At 35.3% G+C, this 17154-nt stretch overlaps 1 protein-coding gene across 5 annotated transcripts; it reads right to left on the reverse strand.

Moving 5' to 3' along the window:
- Positions 1-174: 174 nt before the first annotated feature.
- On the reverse strand, positions 175-15892 carry foxp3a (forkhead box P3a). Of its 5 annotated transcripts, none has more exons than XM_053625220.1 (12): positions 15866-15892; positions 15041-15255; positions 8364-8536; positions 7089-7179; positions 6823-6991; positions 3330-3425; positions 3052-3139; positions 2924-2974; positions 2640-2787; positions 1686-1762; positions 1484-1585; positions 175-1219 (listed from the first exon to the last, which is right to left on the reverse strand). In XM_053625220.1, exons 3-12 carry the CDS (start codon positions 8532-8534, stop codon positions 1016-1018), a joined length of 1197 nt encoding a protein of 398 aa, XP_053481195.1. In that variant the 5' UTR covers positions 8535-8536; positions 15041-15255; positions 15866-15892; the 3' UTR covers positions 175-1015. The 5 variants fall into 5 exon arrangements, with proteins under 5 accessions (XP_053481195.1, XP_053481198.1, XP_053481197.1 ...); XM_053625223.1 differs by lacking the exon at positions 15866-15892 and having other exon boundaries at positions 175-888; positions 1098-1219; positions 15041-15525; XM_053625222.1 differs by lacking the exon at positions 15866-15892 and having other exon boundaries at positions 6823-6976; positions 15041-15532.
- Positions 15893-17154: the final 1262 nt, after the last annotated feature.

Below are 17154 nucleotides of genomic sequence, written 5' to 3' on the forward strand. Positions count from 1 at the left end.
CAAGCGAACGAGAAAAACAATACTCTGATTGGCTGAGACGCGCCGCGCAAAAATCATCTCAGCCAATCCTAAAGCAGATCCGCTGAACATTAAGGACAACACAACTGCGTCCTCTTTGCGCTTTTTTAAGCGACGGTTAATTGATTTGGCTATTTTGCTAATAACATACAGAAAGACTCGCGTTTCTCTCAGAGTAATATTTTATTTTGTAACATAGGACAGTTAAGACCATTTAAATACAATGAAATATCACAATAATTTGTGTACCTTAGTATTTTAGGCATCTGCCTATGTAGAGCATATGTCTTTCTGCAGCTAAAAAAAAGCTATTGAGTTATAAATCATCCCATAAGAAATGGCATACAAAATGCAAACATTTGAAAATGCATTGACGCATGAAAGTTATCCATTTTAATTTGTATTATATATCTGAAAATGAATTTTGAACTGAACTTGAATTTCGTGGTTTGCAAAACTGAATTTCATGCTTAAGAGTGTGCAGTTGAACTTTTGAAATTTTAAAATAAATTATTCACATTTTTAGAATCGCATTCACAATAACTTGCAGGTAAATACAGAACCCAGTAATTCAGATTATTATTATAATAATTTTTTATTTTATTATTTTTTTTTTTTTGCATTTAAATTCAAATTTCTACTGAACTAAATCCAACTCCATAAAAGCCCACAGACAGTATAGCCCTATTGGCAAGTCAAAGAGAATGAAGACTAATGAAAATTAGAAATTACTCATAGATCTACTGAAAGAGACACTTTGAGGTATAAGTGACATTTCATAGAATGTCTCAAGATGTGACTTAACACTGAAGAAGGTAATTTCAAGAAAAGAACATGGAATAGTGTGCCACCCAGCTCATGTCTTGGTCCCTAGACAAAATAAGGGGGAAATCGGTCAGTAATAGATTAATAATCATGACTCTAATCATTTGTATTAGTATGTGTACAGAACTGAACTCTACAAACAGGCTAAAGCCACCCCATACAGTAGCTAATGTTATATAAAGAAGAGCTGCATCTCGCATTTATCACTTATGTCCTGAATGTTCAGTGGACTTAACCATTTTGGGATAGTGCACCTGTGTAACTTCTGCCCTCTCCTTCTCAGAAATTCTGCCTCATCCACTGTCCAAACGGAGCCTTTCCCTCCATCAACACGTACAAAGCACTTATGGAGGCTGAGATTGTGCCGCACTGCATTCTACATGTGTGGGATTAAAAAAAAAATAGTAAGAAATATGGTAATCTGTCTACTTTAACAGGTTTCTATACAGGACACTCCTTTAGCGCACTGAACTACACATGCTACAAAAAGTGTTTATTGAACTATAACATCAGCAGTGTGTTTCTGTCAGCAATTCTCTTGTTTAAATATGTTTGGTTAGATAGCTGTAATGACTGTGGTTTGAAACTTCTGCTTGTGGCTACTGAGACACAGAGCAAAAAAGTAAAATGTGTCTTTTACCTTCCATGTGGCTGTGTTATGACGGAAGTAGAAGAACTTGCGTGTGAACCAGTGATAGATTTCATTCAGTGTTAGCTGTTTTTCGGGAGATTCAAGAATCGCCTAAATAGCAGGATACAAATTAAGTGTGACTGATTGACCTTAGAAAAATCAAGAAGAATGTCTTTGTCAGTAGGTAAAAACATTAACAGTGCTCACCCACCCATCTTATCATGGAGGCATAAGTAAATGGTGGCCTCATGTTCGTGTATTTGTAGCACTCAATACTAGGGATAATTCCTGTAGAATAATTGCAACATATTTAACAAACAATTAAATCAAATCAAAGACTACATAATAATGTACTTAATAGCACAATAAATGTTTTGACATTATCACAGATGTAAGCCCAAATAACAGAAAACAAAAAAGTCTGAGTTTCCTAAATGTTTTTACTCAGCTGATACTTGACTATCCACCGGTTGTGGTGGATCTGGAGCCAATCCCAGGAACACTGGGCACAAGGTGGATAATGTATCAAATTGTATCATATGTTCACTATTTACATACAGTGTTAATTGTTATGTCATATTGCCTCTACTGAAAATACCTCTGCATAATATCACTGATACTGAGACTGACACAATTGATGTAAAATTATTTTTCTTTGCATATCCAAGCTTGTAAGGAAATTGTTGTTAGGGTGTCAGCCATGATACAGCTCCCCTGGAGCTGCCCAAATATACAGTAAGATATTAAGGCCACAAGTTAGGATCTTGACATCTATTTCATGGTCAGGAAATACTTAATTATTGTATTTTAAAATGAGTCAGACATAGAGAAATCAAATGAATTAGACTACAGTGGCCACAGGAACCTAAGCATTGAGAACGATAATATTACACTTTACTTCAACCATTGTACGATGCACAGAGACATACTGGTGTCAGTGGCATTGTATTATGGATGCGATTAGTCTGTATCAACTTGGGCTCAAGTTATAAAATCTGTGAACTCAGCATATTAATTCCTGGGCATGCATTATTAAAAAATAACCACCATGTCACCTCAGAGGCTGTGTACTTTTTTTTGCTTTTATTGTCTTTGTATTGTGTGTGTGATTGTGTGTGTGTGTGTGTGTGTGTGTGTGTGTGTGTGTGCGTGTGCGTGCTCTAACCAGGTATGAATGGGGTTGTTGGGATCTGCCAGTATCCTGGAGGTAGCATGTCAGATGAAGTTGTGTTTTGTGCATGTAGAATGCTCAAACTCTGACATGACTGCAGGCTTCCTGAAGGAGTATTGGACTGCTTCGGTCTTGGGTTAGCCTGAAGTAGAAGAACATGTTGGTCAATTACTGTTTGGGAACTGCAGACAATGTATAAAGACTACTTATCCACTTAAAAAGTATTTCAGCATGAATACTGCATTATATGTCATTGTTACTTCAGTAAAAGCGCTTACATCAAACAGATGCAGGTACATGGAATGTAACCTCTGCCGCTCCGCAACTAACTGCAACACAAGGTTATCAGCATGATCAGTGATGAAGCTTTAAATCAATGTGCTTCATGAATGTGTTGTGTGCTTACCTGACTCTCCATGCGTTCGACCATATTTTTCTGCATTCTCCACTGTTCAATAGTTTTGTCTCCAGGGCCATGCTCCGAATAGAGATGTCTTTATAATATACAATAAATAAGACGAATTTTGCATTAATTCAAGAAGCCAGCATGAGATGCAACATGAATTGGGGACCCTAACAATAAAACTTTTAGTCATAGCAGAATAATGGATAAAGATGGAAATAATTTAAGAAATTGGTAACATCATGTACATCACAAAATAAATGCTAAATGTCATGACTTACTTCAGGAAGTGGTTATATTCCTTGAATGTTTCCTTGCAGCCTGGCCAGGTACACACACCTTTGTAAAATAAAAGGTGCTCAGAGATCTGTGGAGGACTTCAAAAATAAAATAAATAGTTAATAAATAATAAATAACATTTGAAATGTGTGTCCAAAACTTAAAGGTGTCCCTGGATTCTCTTGGTCAAGACGAGTTCAACGCACCCTATGACATCAACGTCTGCTTAATTTGATAAGCATAACAGTGAAGCTATTTTTAGGGGGGCAAGAACTGAATGTGTGTAGGTACCCTATCGTTATTCTACCTCTTCTTCTTCATCATCATCTTTTTTATTTCTTCTTCTGGCTAGCATGTCTATGGCAGCTGATAGAACTGTCTTATAAAAAATTGTGAAATTTGGCACACTGATTGGGGAGGGTCTAAGGAACATTTTGACCAAATTTGGGCCAAGTGCTGCCAATGCTCTATTGCCACCATATGGTCAAATTTGGGCCTAATTTGGAAGTACGTTTGAACCGTATCCAAGACTTAAAGGCATCCCTGAATTCCCTTCGTCATGACGAGTTCAATGCACCCCATGATGTCAATTTCCGCCTAATAAGATTTTCTGACATCTTGGATTTTTTTCAAACACTGTTTTTTCCCCCGCTTGACCTCCAACAAATTTTGTCCAATCATCAAATTTGGCACACATCATCTTCAGAGTATGCCTCACAAAAGTTACCAAAAGAATTTTGAATACTTCAAATAGTTTGTCTGTAATGGGCCAATGAATATGACAGCAAATCCACCAAACAGGATGTGAGGCTGTATCTCAGCAATGACTTTGCACTGACACAAAGCTTGGTAGGCAACTTCAGGACCATGACCTAAGGCTATGCAACAAATTTCATGCCGACGCCACTTACTGGTCAAAAGTTACAATAACATGCTAAAAATAGCTATATTTAACTGCCATTTTTGCTACTCCTCTTCCAAAATGTGTCCAATCTTCCCCAAATTTTTCTCTCATCATATTGAGACCTGTCTAAACGTACACAAACTGGGGGAAAAAAGGCCCAGACTGATGAGAAAAAAATAAAAATAAAAATATTTTCAGGTCAGAGCAGTAGTGATCACAACCACAGGTCAAAGTAGCTACAGACAACACCACAGATCCCAGCAGTAGTGGCAGCTGCAGCAGCAATGCCACCTGCTGCCCATTTGTTCATCTAGAACTTTCCTCCTAAAGTCAGACAATTCCACCACTGTCACATACACATCATGAGTGAAAATCACTATTGAATCCCTTTGCCTAAAGTTATGGCTCTGCTTTCATGTGATTGCTTAGGCAATAATTGCAATGCATCTGTGAATGTGCAGCTCACTGGAACTGAGTGCTTGGCCCCCAGAAATGCTGCTTGCAGCTTTAATTTCCCATTGTCATCTATTGTATTCCCTCACTCCCTGTTTTGCATCTTGGATTTGTTATAGCATCAAAGGCTAATTTATTTGATAACTTTTATATGCCTCAATATATCATATATTATATGATATATTGAGGCATATAAAAATATCATATGAATTAACTAAAGACTGGACAAAATCTTTTGTAGCACATAGTATGCAAATAAGCATACATTTAACTGGTTAAATGTTAAATTGTACAGTTAAATAGTACAAACATCAATGAGATTATGAAAGAATTTTGACTGCATATCTTATTTTCAAGAGATACTGTACATTTGTTTCTGAACTCGAAAGCATCGGTAGTGCTCAGTTCTTGTGAGCTTTAATTTTGATGATGATTGGCCAATGATAACATTTTCAAGTGCTGATATTTGTTTCTCCAGGTATCAAGTCATCATTAAATCACATCTACAGACTGGTGAAGATATTTATTTCTAAACTCAGTTGGAAAAGAGTCTGCTGAGATACAGTTGTCAAAGTAGTGGTAAAATAAAACTAAATTGTGATCAATACAGCAAAGCAGAATACACCACATTTTACCCAGCTATGTCTAAATATCATCCCAGTCTCAGAAATGATTGCTAAAAACTTGTGGGCAGAGTATAAAAAAACAGCTCTGCATATTATGCATACTGTACTATTCAAAATCCAAATCAGCAGGGGGTGAATGGTCAAAATTTTAACGTGGGTTCCAAAAAAAAAAAAAAAGAGAATAAAACAGAAAAGGAAAAAAAATCAGAAAAGAGATTTATTATGGAGCTCATCATTCTAGAAATTTGGACAAAATTGTAGAATGCTGTGCTAAAGCAACCCTAGGTTGATCAGGCTATTCTTGCTTGTACTACTGCATTTGCCCACCAACTTCCATGTCTATGATCTACAGTTTGACCTGCACAATCTACAAGGAGAATAAAAAAAGAATTAGAAGTAGCAAAATAAGAGGTTTTCCAAGCAAAAAATGCTTGGTCCCCTTATTAAAAGAAAGGAAACAAAGGAGAAAAGAGGGAAGAGTATTTTTATTATAATAATTGTTGCAAATATTTCTATCAGAAATAGATAGGGAACATTGTATATTGATTTGGTACACTACACCATATGGTCAAAAGTATGTGGACACCTGACCATCACACCCATATATGGACCTTCCCCAAGCTGTTGCCACAAAGTTAGAAGCACAAAACTGTCTAGAATATATTTGTATGCTGTAGCATTATAATTTCCCTTAAGTAAAACTAAGAGGCCCAAACCAGTTCCAGCATGGTAATGCCTCTTTGCACAAAGTGATGTCTATAAAGACCTGGTTTGCCAATGCTGGTGTGGAAGAACTTAAGTCAACAGAGCCCTGACCTCAGCCCCACTGAACACCTTTTGGATAAATTGGAACATGGACCTGTCCAACATCAGTGCTCAATCTCATTAATGTTCTTGTGGCTGAATGAGCACATCACCACAGCCACGTTTCAAAATCTAGCGGAAAGCCTTCCAAGAAGAATGGATTCTGTTATAACAGCAAAGAAGTGACTGACTCGATGTTAATGCCATAGGTTTTGGAAAGGATGTTCACCAAGCATATCTGGTTGTAAAGGTCCAGTGTCATCAAACTTTTGACTGTATACTATACAGTATATTGTCATTTAAAACCAAATTGCTGACACTGTATATTGACTTTGATGCTGCTTTCATAGTCTGGTATTGCAGTAAGGTATGACCTCACTACATGCTAAAAGTAGATCTCTTATTATAATTACTAGGTTAATTACTGACTTGGTTAACAGGTTTAGTATTTTTAATTTGGACTTCTGGGCTGAAAGCCAAACAGTAAATAATTTTCCTTTGTTCCACAACAGGGTGTGGACCAAAATGTAAATGTCTTGATGTAAATGCTTTTGTTTGAAGCTGTTTGAAAAGCAAATCCTCTATAACAGTTAAAAAAAAGTTAGCAATTCCTATGACTTGTAACATTCTTCACTAAGTTGTTGCAAGCAGTAAAGCAGCAGTCCAAACTTCAAGTGAGCGTAAGAATCAGCCTGTTTCTGTACTTACTCTGTATGGTGCTCTGTTGTGCTCTGAGCAGGACTTGGTCCAGAAGCATTGACTCTAGTGGGATAGTCTGTGCCATAAGATGGCAAGATGACTGGCAAATTATTGTCCATTTCTTCCTTAAATATGAGTTCAGTTGAACAGTCACCTACACCAGCTGGAGTGGACAAGGCTGCAGAATTGTTAGGCTTTCTATTAGAAACTCTACTTTATTAAAACAGTCATTTATGGAGGTAAAATATAAAATTGATTTGTTTTGATGAATGTACCATGTGGTAGAGTCTGGTTGCCCTTTCGGAGAACCGATGGTCTCTGCGGGATGGACTGCTGATTTTGCTTGTTATTTTTTTCACTGGTGCCCTGGACATAGAAAACAAGTGGTGTGAAGTTCTGCAGGTAATATATGTAAGGAATAATACACAATGGCGCATGCTGTTATACCCAACAATGATGTGGTGCAAGGCCTGAATTTGAATATTTTCTACAAACAGCACATCATGAAGTGTTCTATTCCTGTTATACCTCAACAGTTTGCCAGATATAACAATTTTGATGTATTAAGGATTGACAAATCATACTTTTTGTTTGTATATAGTTATGGTTAATGTTGTGGAACAATGATGAAACAAGTTAGTTCCTGATATCACTTACATCATAGCAGCTATAAATAGTTGCTCCCTCACCAGCCTCTTTTTTTCTCTCCCTCTTGAAGTTAATAAGACATAAGATTGTAGCTTGTCACATTACTGTGAAACTGCAAAGTTCTCTATCCTGATGACTTTCCCATGGTGGAAAACTTAAAAGGATAGCTTTATCATTGATTGCTACAAAGTGTTGACACTGGAGACTCCTTCCAAAAATGCTAAATAAACATCTCGTCACAGACAACTGTACTATATCAAAAAGTACACATTTTCTAATCAATTTATGTGCAACATACGCGTCACAAATCCTTGTGTAAGAGTGTATTAATATAAATCTTGCACCCATCCTTGGTATATTTAGATATTTATATATATACTGTTATCAGTTTTTGTTTTGGGACTTTTAATAACTTAGTACTTTCACACATCATAATCACAGAATATGTCACAAATGTAGTTCAAAGATTATCAAAGGTTTTCTTACTGGGCTTAAAAAAAGGGGGGAAGCAGCTTTTGTGTTTATGTTTCAAATATCTGAAACTCAGTACAACTCAATACTTCAGATTCAGACCACAGTTTTAAAACCTTTAGATTTTTTTTATTTAGCAAAAATAAATAAATAAATAAATAATGCTGGTAATTTCTTTCTTTCTTTCTTTCTTTTTTCTTTTTTTTTTTTTAAAAAAACCCAGCATTACTATTGCTGTTAAACATATTAACACTGCTTATTTTTCTTCTATCTTTATTTTACTTTTGCTTTTACTTTTACTTTTGTTATTCAGACTAAATGTCATTTATTCATGTAATACCTGAGTATTCCTACAATTCCTGTTGTCAGAGGCAAAGTGTTTTGAGCTGCAATTTAAATGCATGAATGGCAATAACCTCATATTGTGTTACCTTTGTAATGATGCACTGAGTGGCTCTTGAAGATGGATTGCCTGCTGTGTACTTTATCTTTGATCTGGAAAACTCAGAAGGCTCTTCTACCAGCTGATGAAGTTGCTTCTGGTCCTTTGTACTACTGCCGCTGTCTTGTCCTCCACTTGTCCCAGCACCATTATGAAGCATAGCTGGAGTTTATATACACTGTTAGTCATTATTTATAACCATTGTACTTAGTGGTAGACTTCAAATCTGTAAGAACTGCATACGGGTATTCATCTTAAAGCATATACAGTAATGTATATTTATATGATATATAGAAACTAACATGAATTATTCAGTAACTACAGTTAAACTAATAAGAAGGTTTTGTGGTTACTGATAGACTGTGGGGGTTTAGGGGTTTTGTGGATTAAAATATATTATTATTATTATTATTATTATTATTATTATTATCATTATATGTTTATATATATATATATATATATATATATATATATATATATATATATATATATATATATATATATATATATATAAATGTGATATATCTGGGCTTACGCTATTCATGAAAAGAAAATTTTAAAACTGAATATTAATTTGTAATAAGATTTTACAAATTGTTTACCAGTTGTTACTAAGTGCTCTAGACATATAGACATATGGAAACCTACATGAACAATTGTATTGGTGTTTTTGTGTTGCTCTGGCAAAATATGACCATATATTATATGTTACTATAACAATATAATACTTTATTTTTATTTATTTTTTTATTTTATTTTTTAAATAATGTCAAATAATTAAATATATTGTAAATATGTTAAATATACATAAATATGTTATAGTTATTTAGCTAATAGTTTGTATTATTGATCATGTGATGCAAAATGAAAAACATAATGTGATAAACCACTGAAAAGCCCTTGAAATATAAAATATGAAAACCTATGTGCTAGAGTATTTGTGTACATATACACATGTTACTGTTAAAAAGGATGAACCATAAAAAAAAATCAAATAACTATTTCCGGGAGATACAGCATACAACTGACAAGGTCAACAGGAAGCTTGTTGGTGAATCAAGCTTTTTTTTTTTTGCATATAAAATACTAATCACAAAACACAGATGGAAACATTGCCATAGGCTTTACTTCACTTCATCTTAAACATCAACCAAAGCTGGATTAGTCATATCCAGTGGTCTGCTCATGCTTCCTTGGTTGCCAATACCAAACTGTTTCCAGACATATTGTGTGTCAAAAAGACAAAACAAAACAAAACAAAACAAAAAAAAGGATGCACATCCGTGTGTTCTCTGCTGTTGTGGTGTTGCACAGGTGTGCATTGAATTGAAGACGAGGGAAGCAACCTGTGGACCACAGGAAAGCTTGCAGATGGAAACATCACATACACACACACACACACACACACACAGACACACAGACACACACACACACATCCGCCAGTGTAGGGCCCCCCATGTTAAGGAAAAAGAACCTAAAGCAACTCTATTCACTTGCAACAACTGCATTTTTATTGTACTAAATTATTTAAATTCATTTTCATGTACTGTATTTGATATCAGTAAAGCAAATGTCAGTAAAAATCTTACTCTAAACCTGGAAATATATTTTAAGGTATGAAAATGACAAAAATACTAATGTAATTCAGAAACAGTATAATACAAAAATGATGACACCTTTGCAATTTAAATTGCAGCTTGTTAATATTTGTTAGCTCTTCGAAAGGTTAATTTCCATTGTGTAACAGCTATAGCACTCGAATACCTGTACTTTTGAACAAATTCAAAAAAAGAGCATGAAAAGTACTTTCACCTTTGGATTTTTGAATGCTGTTGCCTTTGTGGTTTAGTTTTCATGTTTAGGCTCGAACTGAGTTTATGTCTGCTTTCTCTAAAGTACAGGTGACAGGTGACATTTAGAGGCATGTAACCACATAAATGTCACTTTTTTTTCACCTTGGGGGTTTTTCTAAAAAGTCAAAACTTTGCCAGAATCTGAGAATAATCAGAGGAAGTAATTTGTCTTGTGGGCGTTTTGGGGTGAATGAGTGCACAAAAATATTTTTTATATCTTTTATACATGTTACAAATACTGTACTTGTAAATGTAAAGAAAATATAATAGTGTTGCTCACACTACAAAAACTTACAATTACAAAAACTTAAAATTACAAAAAATACTTAGTAATTTCAAATAGAATTAATAACTCAAATAGAATTTCAAGATAGTAATAAGTATACTGCTTCTTTGCTTATAATATAGTGCCTAAGATTTGATTTATGTAAGGAATAAAAAACTTTGGGTCAAGCTGTTAGAGGAAAATAATCAACAACCGAGCAGTGTTACCACCCTGAATCTGAATGTTTTCTTATTACAGCACATTATGAAGTGTTACTCCTTTTACATGACAGCAATTTGCTAAGGATTACAAGTCATGCTTTTTAACATTTTACAGTTATGCTTCGTGTTATGAAATATCTGCGAGACAAGTTAGTTCCTGTTATCACTTACATGATAAACAGTCGTTCCCTCACCAGCCTCACTTTTTTCTCCCTCTTGAAATTAATAAGACAAAAACAACAACAACAACAACAGCAAAAAAAAAAAACAGTGCAGCTTGTCACGTTACCAAGAAACCAGAAAACGCAAAAAAAAAGAAGAAAACTTATTGACTGTTACAAAGCGATGAAACTGGAGACTCCCTACATAAATGTTAAATAAAGTCTTCTTACAAAATGCTTCACCATATCAACAATTAGATGCTTTACTTTGCTAAATAAGAAACATTTTTAAAAATCTGTTTATTAGAAATCTTGTATTTTGTGGAGAGTCTGCCATTTTAGTGAATGAGTTGTTACTGTAGAAATGATAACAAAATACAGTGCATTAATATAAACATGTATTTTGATTTATAGCTGTCACTACTGTCAGAGCTGCTCATACATTCTGACCAATCATATTACAGAATTTGAGCACAAAAAAAAAATCCAAATTACGTTTAAGAAAATATACTATTATTCATCCTTATGCTATCTTTTTGCATCCTTAAACTATTCAGTAACTACGATGGATAGTGTCTCTGACAAAAACTCTTGTGACTTTTAGTACCAATGTTGTCAGATACAAAGGTATAGCATGTAATTTCCAATACTTCCTCTGAAAATTTATAGTAGTAAGAACTAACACCCACATATGAGCAAAAAATGGATTTGGTCACTTTTGGCTAACCAGTCTTCCTTACCCCACAACTATAAAGACAATGTGAAAAATGTCATTTAACACTATGCGGCAAGGCAGAAACCACTGCTTGCTAATAACTACATGAATGTTTAGTATTTCAGGGTTTCCACAAAGCACCTGCATGATCCTCGAAACAGTTGACGTGTTTGAAAGTGAAACTTTATGAGAGATAGGACTATGTCATGGCCAGTCATTCAGCAAGACCATGAATGAAATGAGCAGTTTGTGCACAAGAATCCAGTCATTTACTTTTGCTAATTTGGCTGGCCCTTTTATTCAAAGCGACTTACAAGTGAGACCGGATACAACTGAACAGTTTAGGGTTAAGGGACTTGCTCAAGAATCCAACCATGGCAGCTTGGTGGTGCTGGGATTTGAACTCAGATCCTTCTGATCAGTAGTCAAAGCTTTAATAAGTAACCAATATGAGATCGATACACTCAACATTCACTTTATTAGGAACACCGGTACACCTGCACTTTATGCAGTTATCTAATCAGTCAATCATAAAATTATGCAGATACAGGATGAAGAGCTTCGGTTACTGTTCACATCAAACATCAGAATGGGGAAAACATGATCTCTGTGACTTTAACCATAGCGTGGTTGTTGGTACCAGATTGGCTGGTTTGAGTATTTCAAAAACTGCTGATCTCCTGGGATTTTCACACACAACAGTCTCTTGAGTTTACACAGAATGGTGCTAAAAACAAAAAACAACCTGTGAGTGGAGTGTCTGTAGGCTGAAACACCTTGCTGATGAGAAAGATCAGAGAAGAATGACCACACTGGTTTGAGCAGACAAGAATCTATAGTAACTCAAATAAGCACACTTTACAACCGTGGTGAGCAGAAAAGCATCTCAGAACACACAACACATCAAACCTTGAGGTGGATGGCCTACAATATACAGACTCTGAGGCTATCATGGGCACAGACTCACCAAAACTGGACAGTTTGGATGAGGCTGTGCCCATGAAAACCTCAGATTCATGTTCTTGGCTGACAGGAGTGTAACCCAATGTGTTCTTCTGCTGTTGTAGCCCATCCACCCCAAGGTTTATAGTGTTGTGCATGCTGAGATGCTTTTCTGTTCACCACAGTTATAAAGAGTGATTATTTGAATTACTATATCCTTCCTGGCAGTTCAAACCAATCTGGCCATTACCCTCTGACTTCGCTTATCAACAAGGTGTTTCCTTGTTACAACCCCTACTCTTTACAAGAAGTGTCCTGGCATTTTTAATGACCACAGAGAGTCAGGACCTCAGTTTAATGTCTCATCCAAAAGACAGTGCTGTTTTTATAGTATAGTGTCCCGTCATTATACTGGGGTCACCACACAGACCACCATGTAAGCACCCCCTGCTGGCCTCACTAATACCACTTCCAGCAGCAAACCTTAGTTTTCCCCAGGAGGTCTCCCATCCAGGTAATACCCAGGCTCAACCCTGCTTAGCAGGGGTGAGCGACCAGGCAAGCGCTGCAGGGAGATATGGCTCTGACCATAATCATGACCATAACCATCTAAATTAAATACTTAGCACCTATTTAGAGTTTGCATGCCTAATTACACCAATATGAATTCGCACTTCTTCATTGCATACATGTAAAGCTAGAGCCAAGTTCATTTACTACTCTTCTGTTATTAGAGTAAGTGAAATTTAATATGCATTTCTCAGTCTGAATACATCTCTTTCTCAGTCCATTCATTATGTTACCCCTTCTGAAACTAAAGACATTGTGTTTCAAATATTGTATCCTTTAAAACATATAAAGAACAAACTTTCAACAAGCAAAACTAAAGAAAGCAAACAATGCATGGAAATGTGAATGGAATTAAATATTCTGCAAGCCTCAGCAGACATCAATATTCAGGAAAGTTCTGTCTCAAGAATTCAGTTTATTTAGGCCACCAGCACAGCTCTCTTAGATATTTACTTGTTACATGTACAAAAGACATTGCACTGTGCACAGCCATGCAAGTACAAGCAAACTATAAGCCTCCAAAACTCAAAGTTTCCACTAAATGACCACAAATAAGTACTAGATAGTTGTAGGAAGAACAAAGAGAGCTACAGCTAAACATGAAAACTGGGGCATATATGAGAACTACTCATACTCTGAATGATAATCTCTTCAAGTAATGGAAGACTTGATATACAAGTCAAGCAAGATTACATTGAAACACTTTTTGTCTAGTTGGCTGTAAATCTGCCATCGACTGGCGTGTGCCACAGCTAGTGATTTGGCTGATTATTCTGATATGACAATTTTTACAATGTTTTTGCCAGTGATTAGTGTACAAATGTTTCATTATGATATTAATATTATCTGTAAGACTAATATGTGCACAAAGATTATGCCCTAATATGTTATGCCTGCATTTCATGACTATAAAGCAGCCAAACTGGAAAATAAGCATAATTAGCACCATTGGGTAATTTCACTATTACTCTTACCATATCTGTAAATAGTAGTCTAATATTATATATATTGTTCTACTGGTCTATTGATGACATCATACCATAGCCTTTTACATCCCACTAGAGATTCATTCTGACTCAACAGTGTAGTTACAGTCTTTATTTTCCAATTATTTTTTATCCCCTTTACCTGCATACTAGAATGGATGTAGCAAATACTGATTCAGACTGAAATTAATATCAGTGACTCATTTGGAATATAACTCTGCAGACTTGTGTTTGTGGATCATCGGTGTTATACGGGTTTCTTTTCTCGATAAACGTGTGGTTAATGAAGTTGACAAATTTCGCTTGAAGCAGCGGGGTATGGCACAGCTAACCTCAGACTACATTTTCTTTTGACCTGTTAACGTAAGAATTTTTAAACGATTTTTTCAACTTCCTGAGCAACTATTATTCTGTACATCTGTATAACTGTATAAGTATCCATCTATATCTATAGCTATATATAGCTATAGCTCATCGTTTGAGATGCTCATTTTGTACTTTAATCATATGAATATGCACATGTCTGCAATTTAAGCAGGAGTTCATTTTTATTCTCAAATAGCCCATGGATATATAATACATAGCCCAAGTATGTTTCTATATCAAGGCAAGGCTGATGATCTGTTTCTTATACCACAACACTTCCCTTGACAAAGGTACACACCTTTATATTGAACTGTACTAGATACTTATACACATTCTAGGTGCAATGTACCGAATAAGTCCGTTCACCAGTTCCAAATAACTGTAATACAGCAAATGTTGTCCATCTTAAATGGCATACCTATCAGCAAGATTAACAGCGGATAAACTATATCATTGTTTACTACCTCCATTTAAGATATCCTTGTGTGTGTGTGTGTGTGTTCTGGATTCATAGAGAAACTGTTACGTACATACATCAAACATACAGTGAGGTGATGTTTCATCCATTTTCAGAATTTGTAACTTACCTTGTCATGTCAAGTGATCTTCCAGCACTAAAAAAACCTCATTTTAAATCTACTATTCATGGTGACGGAAATATTATTGTAGCCTTCACTACTATTATTCTGTTAGAACTTCAAGAAGTGTGTCAGCGTTACCTCTCACTGCCTTTGTCTGTCTGTCTTTCCCACTCAGATTGTCTCGTTATGGTTTCACTGTGCTGTGCAGGAACAGATGGCTCCTTTCAACAGGAAGGAAAACCATAGACTGAGTTCTCTAGTAAGTGTATGAGAAAAGATACACAATTCTCCGTTGTGGCCTCATTTGTGTCTGTAATTGAGGAAATGAACGACTTCTCAACCTTTCAATTTTGGTCGAGATTCATAGCAACATCTAATTCCATAATGTAAAATACATGAAAATTTTCATAAACTGTTTACTTTAGTCAAGCTATCTTAACCTTGCTACCAGGACCATTTTTATTCATTAGCTCTAATACTATACTGTTGATTGGGCTACAATAATTAAGCAATTAAATTTACAAAGAAACGCAGATTTTTGAATTGATATAATTCAATTTCTCAAGAATTTAACCTGCATTTAATTTATGTTTTTAGCAATAGACCTTCAAACTAGAGGTCTTCACAGAAAATGTTAGTGCAACATTTATAAGTACCCATTACAAAAACCTTTTATGGTGGTATAAGATTAGGGTTTCAGGACTGCCCTATCAATCCTTCTATCTGATGCATACAGTTTTGCTGTCAGGAAATGGAAATGGAAATTTAAAAAAAAGTAAACCAATTAAGAAAATAGTGCTATAACGAATAGAGGACTGATTGAGGACTTACCGATGTCTGCAGATAAACCTGTAGCTGAATAAGTACTGGTGATTTTTGATGGTTGGGTCACCCCCTTTATAGGTTTCCCTTTAGTGTGTGTGTGTGTGTGTGTGTGTGTGTGTGTGTGTGTGTGTGTGTGTGTGTGTGTGTGTGTGTGTGTGTGTGTGTGTGTGTGTGCATGCTGTAATATTTTGTGTACCTGTGTACAAGATAAGCATGTAAATTTTTACAAGGTGCACCATCTACACATCAATTAATCCATTTCCTTAAAAAACTTGAATTCCAGATAAATTTCAATCTATCAAAACTGCATTCTCATAAAACAAGCTTATACCATGTTCTAGCACATTAAGCGGTGACATTTTGATTAATTCAAAAGTGTAACTAAACAACACACTGTATGTGTATTCATTTTATTAACTTTATTAACCCAATGTTTTTATGTATATGTTATAATGCAAATGGTGTTGCATGCTTCTGAATTTCAAAATGTGATGTAATAATCTTTAATAGGTCTTTGTTAACGTGCTATTTTCCAAGTATATTCTAGGTATATGAATTAATGACTACCAAAGATACCGCTTTAATGGAAAAGAACATGGGGAAGACCGTTCCGGAAGCCCAAAATGAGCAAAAAAATAACCTGTTACGTGTATGGAAAGTCCATTTACGGGGTATGGCGTACATGATGTGACACTAATGGGGGTGGGGGTGTGTGTGTGAACCTATGTTCGTATGTATGCACCATGTCAGATTAGTCTTGAATGCAGAAAAAAACAAGTTCATCCTGTTTTTGGGTTTTGAACAAATTGTTCTCAAGCTTCACCTTTGCTAATGATCTTCTCAACCTCAGACATCAAGATATGTCAAACCTCTCTCTCCACTGAAGTAAACATTGTGTTTAATAATAATAATATTAATAGTAACAACAACAACCACAACAATTTTTGTTGTTGTTATTAAATAGGATTATTAGTATTGTACAAGTGGGACACACACACACACACACACACACATATTTTATTTAACCAGTTAAAACATTTTAACTAAACAGTTTAACTAAAAAGAAAGAGTATAGTGGCTCCAAATCTGTCATGTCATAAATGTGTACAAATACCGAGAGAATAAACAATTTACTTTTAAACACCAGGTTTTAAACCTGTATCAGGTACATGAACACATCTCACATAGTCCTACTTATTTATTATAAGCTCAGTAGAATATCCAAACTAACAGACTGGGATCAGTGTACAACTACAGTGAACATCACAAAAATGCTCTTTAGCCACAAAATAGTA

The sequence above is a fragment of the Ictalurus furcatus genome, chromosome 5 (genome assembly GCF_023375685.1).
Source record: "Ictalurus furcatus strain D&B chromosome 5, Billie_1.0, whole genome shotgun sequence".
Lineage (NCBI taxonomy): Eukaryota > Metazoa > Chordata > Actinopteri > Siluriformes > Ictaluridae > Ictalurus > Ictalurus furcatus.

What these genes read in the sequence shown, in the direction of transcription:
- foxp3a (XM_053625220.1), bottom strand. Translation starts at nt 8,534, where the DNA reads ATGCTTCATAATGGTGCTGGGACAAGTGGAGGACAAGACAGCGGCAGT. An exon ending in CTCAGTGCATCATTACAAAG is followed by an intron (nt 7,180 to 8,363) that starts GTAACACAATAT and finishes TTCTATGTCCAG; the next exon opens with GGCACCAGTGAAAAAAATAA. An exon ending in ATGCCTCCATGATAAGATGG is followed by an intron (nt 1,586 to 1,685) that starts GTGGGTGAGCAC and finishes CCTGCTATTTAG; the next exon opens with GCGATTCTTGAATCTCCCGA.